Source organism: Nanorana parkeri, unplaced genomic scaffold (genome assembly GCF_000935625.1).
Source record: "Nanorana parkeri isolate BGI_ZX_2015 unplaced genomic scaffold, ASM93562v1 scaffold119, whole genome shotgun sequence".
Classification (NCBI taxonomy): Eukaryota; Metazoa; Chordata; class Amphibia; order Anura; family Dicroglossidae; genus Nanorana; species Nanorana parkeri.
In genome coordinates this window covers 541298-548965 of record NW_017306387.1, presented here as the reverse complement: position 1 = coordinate 548965, position 7668 = coordinate 541298, and the positions used below count along the sequence as shown (strand labels likewise).

The 7668-nt window shown below is 39.2% G+C and overlaps 1 protein-coding gene across 1 annotated transcript in view; it reads left to right on the top strand.

The window, feature by feature from the left end:
• The window catches only part of SEMA4G (semaphorin 4G), a 105905-nt gene that overhangs the window by 64050 nt on the left and 34187 nt on the right, over nt 1-7668 (top strand). The window contains exons 5-6 of the mRNA XM_018553407.1: nt 2281-2374; nt 3652-3768. Coding sequence (XP_018408909.1) covers nt 2281-2374; nt 3652-3768 — 211 coding nt within the window. The remainder of the gene's footprint in view (nt 1-2280; nt 2375-3651; nt 3769-7668) is intronic.

Here is a 7668-nt window from a genome sequence, read left to right as displayed (position 1 = left end):
TACGCCCCCCCCCCCCCCATGTGTTTAAGTTACCTTTTGTGCAAGAATCTTCTCTAATCCTAGATATCAATAGTGTTGTGACCGCCCCCTTGACTGAAACGATCTCGAGCCCTTATGAACAACTCTATGATCATAGAAGAGTGAGGTTTGTTCTTGTGAAATGTCAGAGAAGCCAGAATTGTAACAGAGGGACCTGTCTTGGGTACATATGGTACACCCAAGCCACCATGCATACCAACTAAAGGGTGTATTGTTCTTTATGGGATGTAAATGTTGGTAATCATAGCAGGACTGCACTTTGAGAAAGTTGATGGTTTGAGGCATGTCCTAAAATATCTGCAGTTTGCATAGTCTCAGGATCTTCGGATGGGGTTTGGAATTGCTAGCATATTTCTTAATTTCAAACTATTGCTCTGTATCACATTTTTTATGTTGTACAGAATGAAATCCCCCATGGCCTGCTCTATGTCACACATTTCAGAGTTGTTTAGTTGCTCTGTAAACTCCAGTACGCATGCCAACATTGCTTAATGTGTCATTTGGTCAAAGAGCAAAACATTTCATAAATTCTAAAAATATGCTGAGAATCCAGTTTGCATTGGAGAGGCAGTCTGATGGGATAGAAGTTTCACAACAGTCCTACAATTAAACATAGCACATGATCGGATTTATTAATTGAATGTTCTTGGAATTCTTTGCTGTGTGATTTATGGTCTACCTTATTTTAGCTGCAATTCAATTAGCAGCAACTCTTTAGAGGTGTTTTCACAGTTTAATTTCCCACTGATCACAGCTGTTCATTTGGTTAATAGATCCTTAGACACAACATTTGCTAAAAGTGGGAAAAGCATAGTGTGGGTTGTTAAGTAGCAATGTTGTATTTTTAAAAAGAAAGGTAATGATACATTGGAGCTAAAGTTCTACTTAAAATCAGAATAGTTATTGAATTTTGGAGGAACACACCAAACTGGAAGTGGTTGGCTTCAGGCACAGGCAGTTTATGTACCCTCCTGTGGTCCAAAGGGTTAAAAGGATTCCAGCACGGCCGCCCGTAACAGACAAGGGATCCTGAAGGCTGCATAGAAAGAAAAGAAAAACACTGGGCGCCTGACCTGGTGCAATATTCCTTTTTATTGGTAAATTAGTATTGTTAAAACACGATATACTCACTAATGGAGCAAGTAAAATGTCAAATTGGACTGACAGTCCTCACTGGATGAACTGCTTTGGGGATGGATGAAAAGTCCAGTCCAATTGTGAGTATATCGTGTTTTAACAATACTAATTTACCAATAAAAAGGAGTATTGCACCAGGTCAGGTGCCCAGTGTTTTTCTTTTCGGTTTATGTACTGGGTATATCTGCTAGGCTGTGTCTGACCATACAAGTAGAAGTTAGGCAACTTAAGCTCACATGTGTAAGACCCACATGCCACATTTATGTGTGACATAATCCTACTGATCCAGTCATTTAGTAACTCCCTTAGACCAAACTTCTGTTTTTGTATGGAAAAGAAGAAATGTTAAATAATATCTAATACTCTCATACACACTGCTGATTTATTTCCTTGCATGAAGCCATTGGACAGGAGAGCTGTATGCTCCCCATACATTGGCCAATGTCAGAAAATTAACTTCAAAGCAGAAACATTCAATGTGCAATTTGCCTGTGTATTTTCAGTCTATGGCAGGGCTGGACCAAAAACCAGGAGCCAGGTATCTAGTGCTCCTTAAAAATTACAGCTGGTGCCTTACTTTTGAGGTTTCCTTTAGCTGTTGTCAATGGAGCTGGCTCCTAAAAAAAATATCCTGCTGCCTCCAGAATTCCATATTAATTTGTCCACTCCTGGTATGGTCATTAGAATAAATAGATTAGAAAATATACACAAGTTCTGAATAAATTGGTATCTAGTATTTTTTTTAGTGTTTAGGAAACCTATGAAGCCAGAAATTTTGGAGCAACCATTGTTGACTTGTTTGGCAGTCACACACAGTCTGCGTTCCAGGTGCATACATCCCAACCTCTATGGATATATACGCTTGGAGCAGTGTTTACCAGTATACAGCCGCAACCTGTTATTGATTTGTACACACCACCTTTGGTTCCCAGGCGCAGAGATCTGGCTATTTTTTATGGTACATGGACCTCTGTGGGAATGAGACCTAAAATGTATAAAGAAAAATAGAATATAATTTCCCTTACACAATTTAGTTATCCTGAATTGTATAAGTTCTTCCAGACCAGCTGCAGATATCATTAAATGTATTTTGTTTATCTTTAGGACATCAAGACATTTGTTTTGCCTTTAACTTGTGAAGATGGAAGAGAGAAGTGCCCATTTGATCCAGTTATAGGGTACACTGGATTTCTTATTGGTAAGACCTGTTACTTGTAGGCCGCACCTAACTAGCATGTTTGTGTACATGTATGTTTGTATATATTTTTTTTTTCCTCTCATCTTAGGGATTTAAGAACTGATAGGGCTAGTTACGTATTTAAACAGTTTTAAGTGTTGGTGTGTGTTTTTGCTATATTACGTATGGAATAAAAAATATTCCAGGTGTGAGTTGTCTGACAGAGCATCGCCCGTTCAGTTATGAGAACAGGGAAGGATCAGTTGCACAGAGACTTTACATTAAGTTGAAAATTCTCCATTAACGATCATGTGCACTTCTATTGGCTAAAGGTGCCCATACACCTTACGATTATCGGACGAAACTTTTCGTCCAATGATCGAACCGTCGTACGATTTTCGTACGACGGCCCCATCTTGCCCCGAATATCGCAAGGTCCAATTAGCGGTAGTTAAAAAAAACACCTGGACGACTTGCGGTAATTGACCGCAATTGTTTTCGTTTGCACATGCGCAGTGTTAATCGTACGACTTTTGACGGACGGAAACGCCACCAACCATGCGAACATCGTACGATCTAGCAAAGTTTTCAAACATGCTTGACCGTCAAAAGTCGTACGATTGTACAGTACTATCGGTCGGGCACTCTATTCACACATTACGATTGTCGTACGAAAAGTCGATCGCATACGATTGTCGTACGATAATCGTAAGGTGTATGGGCACCTTAACAGTGTTAATCGTCAACTCCTAGGGAGGCCCTAAACAGCCCGATCCTCACGCTAGAGTCATGTTTACTGTCATTTAACTATAAAACACTATATAAATGAGGAGTTTTTCACTACAAGGTGTGAATGATCCTATTTACTGTTTGGTGCCACGATATTTAAAGGAATTTTTCATTTTCATTTTAAGCAATGTTAAAATCACTGCTCCTTTCAAAATTGTATTTTTTAAAAGTGTTTTTTTCATTGATACATGTCCCCCAGGGCATATAAGGCTTTAAAATGGGGACATTTGGTTTTAAGAGTTCTGGTCCCATAGTCTTTCATTGAGTTCGAAGGCCGAGTTCGGACTTTTTCCATGTTCTAAAGTTCGAACTCGAACCGAACTCAGGTGTGTTCGGCCCATCACTACTCCTGATTTTAATGTCACTTTAAATTATAAAATAATTCACAGAAATACATTACCCTTTTTTATTTTGTTCAGCAGTTGACTGCAAATATGACTTTTTAGTGATCCTATCACCCACATTCTAAAACAGAAGCCCAGAGTGATTTATTGCTTTGTTACTTTTAGATGAGGTTCTGTACACGGCATCAGGCTATGGCTTCTACAGTGTACCAGATATACGGAAAAATGTTTCAGTGCTGCATACATTGAAAACAGAAGCATCACCTCTGCAATGGCTGAATGGTAAGATATTATTCGTATACAAATGAGCGTATTTCTATACACTACTACAGATGAAGAAATGTCTGTTGCTTTTGCCTACAGTCAGATTTTAGCACATGAATGTCAGAAAACACTTCTGGCTGCAGATGGCAACAGTGACCTGACTTATAGGGAATAATGCTTTTGTAGAAATTTTGTTTATGAACTAAAAAAAAAAGTGTGTAAATATTTTGACAGGTAAGTGGGATATATTGCATATTAGTATTTTTGGTTCTTTTGTTTCTTACATTCTCAATGTAGTATTCTTTTTCACATGGTTGGCTAGTTTAGCTTTCAGCTTTGCTATAAGAAACCTATTTCAAGGCATATTCCAGAATTATCGAAAATAAATAAATACATTCACACACCTTAATAAAAGTGTGCATTTATTATTTGTTGCATTTGAGCCTGCAAAGCATTGCAATCATGATCAGAGAATGACGGGTGCAATGCTCTGGCTCATGCAGACTGATCCTGCCAGGGCTAAGGGTTGGGAGGAAGTATGAATGAACTGGTGACGTCAGCGCACTTATACATCATTGAGAACTACAAGTCTCTCTGCCACAGTAGCAGATGGGTCTTGTAGTCTGTCCTTTCACAAATCCTTCTTTCCAGCTGCACTGTGCTGACAATTCTCAGGAGGCCTGTTTATCACAGCCTGTTATTCGATGGCTTATTACCTTGCTCCTCTTTTTTTTTTTTATGTGAGCAGATTTTTGCTGCCCCTGAAATGTTTACTGTTGACATTCCCACAACTTCTGACAAAATCGCCATTAGCCGCTCATTCACTTATTCTGTGTTCGTTTTCAGAGCTCCATGGGCTTTGACAGGTTTCTCGGGTATCTTCATTATTGTATCCGTCTCCGGCAACCATCAACTGCCACTCACAAGCACCCTGGTTCTAATCAGCAAACACAATTGTCTTTTTATATCATTTCTTCACTGTGTTTTCTAACCTGGATATGTGTGCCCATGTGATGATTGCATACTAAGGAGAAGCGGCACAAATAATTCAGGACGGACATATGAAATGCCTTCTGCTCATTCTCTGACATCCTGTGTTATGACATCCAGTAAAGAAGGGGATAGTGGAACAGGTTGGCATTTCACAACATGGCAGGCGGACTTATATAGACCTCCATACTTAAAGCTATACTCCAGGCAGATAAAGAAAGATGCATATTAATGCAACTTGTGTTCATTGATCTGTCATTTACATTTTTTATTTTTTTTAAATATTCAAGCAATGTAAGTACCTGGATTTGACTTGATATTAGACTTTTACTCTCCCTAGTTCAGCAGGACTCTGGAGAGACGGGAGCTGTGCTGGAGTACCATGTGCTAACACAGAGCATGCTGAAAGCAGTAGAAAGCAGAGTGATGTAGAGATGAGCTTATCAGTCTGCTGCTTCTCCTTTCACTGTCCAGTCACAGACTGAAAGGAGGAGCAAGACCTGTAAGTGTTACTACTTGACTGCACAAGAGAAAATTCAAGTCTCTTCAGCTGTTTAAATCTCAGAAATTAATGGACAGAAGTACAAATCCTTTTGCAGGTGAACAGCTTTCATGTATGCATTTCATGTGGGTATGTAGTGGTTTGCCTGGAGTTCAGCTTTAAGCTAGCTATATTACACTTTATCTCGCCTGTCTTTTTCAGGTTTGCATGCATGCAGGATGCCGACATGTAGCATTGAAACAATCTATATAGTATTAACCACCTGTAGACTGGCCACTGTGCATAAATGGCTGAGTTAACTGCCCTGTTGCTCTGGGAGGAAGTACAGTACTTGTATGTATCGGCTTCAGGCACAGAGCTAATCGGTCTGTGTGCCTTGTGATCACTGTGATTGGTTATCACCGTGATCACATGGCAATGTTTACATTGCCAAACCCTCCCCTTCCTATTACAGCAGAAGCAGGAGAGAATAAAGGAACTAATGAATGAGTCATCCATGCATTACTTCCTGGTGAAAACAAGCTGCAGCAGCAAAAAATGAATAAAGCATACTAAAATTTTAACCCTTGCACCTCCACTCTACTGTATATGTCGGCTCCTTTCGATCTCTGTTCTGCTGTTTATTAACCTCCTTTACCTCCCTTATCCTTCACACCTGTATTTTAACCCCATTCATCCCCATCATCCTATGTGACCTTTCCATCAACCCCTTCACCTCCGCCACCCTCTGTGTATGACCTGTACGTTTAATGTATCTAGGGCACAATTTCCGAGCTCCATGTTTTACCCTCCTCAATACCGGCATGTTTCCTTATTTACAAAAAATTGTGGCAAAAAATTAGATAACCTTGGGGTATCTACTGTCCAAAAAGGAGTCATTTTGAGGGGTTTCATATTGTCCTGGCATTTTTCATTGCAATGTTATATAACAAAAACTGGGGGTTTTTTTCTAATTTTATTTCTACTTTTTCCCCCTTTTTATATAGTAAATAAATCAGTTATTAAATACCACCAAAGAAAGCTCCATCTGCCTCAAAAAAGCACTGAGAACTGAGAAATGGTCTGGTAATGAAGGGGGTTTAACATGCCGGTACTGAAGTGGTTCAACAATACAATATCAATTGCATGTGTAATGTAGAACTATTGTAAAGTGTGTAGGGATGTACCGATACCAAGTACCGTACTCGGTACAAGTACAGATACTTTTCGAGCTCCAAGACTAGAGAAAAATTCAAAAGTTAGGAGGCAGCTGTCATGTGTAAGGAGCACATGGAGCTCCTGGGATTTGTATATCTCTGTTTTAATGTATGATTTTGTTTTTATAAACGTATATAAAGGGATGCACCGATACCATTTTTGCACAAGCACTGATACATTTTTGTTTGTCATGTGACAGTTTTTCTAAAACAATATCGACTAATGATTTCAGGACAGTGGTGGAGCTCCAGGGCCCAGTTGCAGCTGCAACCCTGGTAGTTCTCATGAAAATGCCAAGTATCGTCACTGGTATCTGAAAAGTATCTGTGCATCCTTAGTGAAAACAATTCCAGTTCATCCAGTCACTGTATTATACATCCTGATACTGATTTTTACAACTGAACTAAAGGTCTTCACACACCTTGAGATTTCTTCACAATTCATAATTTCTTTGTGGCCCGTACAATCTGAGTGTAGAATGTATTGCTGACAGGATGGGGTTGTGTGGATTTTTGGTTAGGTAAAGAGTTTTCAGCAATAATGTTTAAAGGATAAGTTACCTTTGTGTAACAGGCCCATTGCCCGAGAACTGATAGTTACTGTGTGAACAACATTCTATCTCTATATAAACCTGAGATTTTGGTATTCTGTATACATTTGTTATGACTGCTGCTAATCCATTCTATGTTATCAGCCACTAAGGTGGTATGAGGCTAAAAGAAGGGTTCTGATCAGTTGGAAAAGAAAGCAATGAAAATGCAAGGTCTGCCTATGTTTAATTACCCAAATAAAGACTACTACTTCAAGCCTCCAAAGAAAACATTAGGGAAAATTAAGAATTACATAACTCGGCCTTTTCCAGGATCCTGAGAAAGCTGAGGATCTTAAATTCTGTGGCAGTCTCTCAATGCTGCAACTTTCTGCTGAATTGGGCAACAATCGAATATGTACAGTGGTACCTCGGGTCATGAACATAACAGGTTCCACGATTCTGTTTGTGAACCTAATTGGTTGCGAACCGTATCAAATTTCCCCATAAGGTTCAATGTAAATAAGGTTAATCCGTTCTGACCCCTACCAACGTGGTCACGAACCGATTTTGATCGCGAACAGAATCAAATTTTCCCATAAGGTCCAGTGTAAATGAGGTTAATCCGTTCTGAACCATATGTAAAAAAAAAAATGTAACCGCAAAAATATGAAACAAAAAACAGTACAGTATGAAGAGT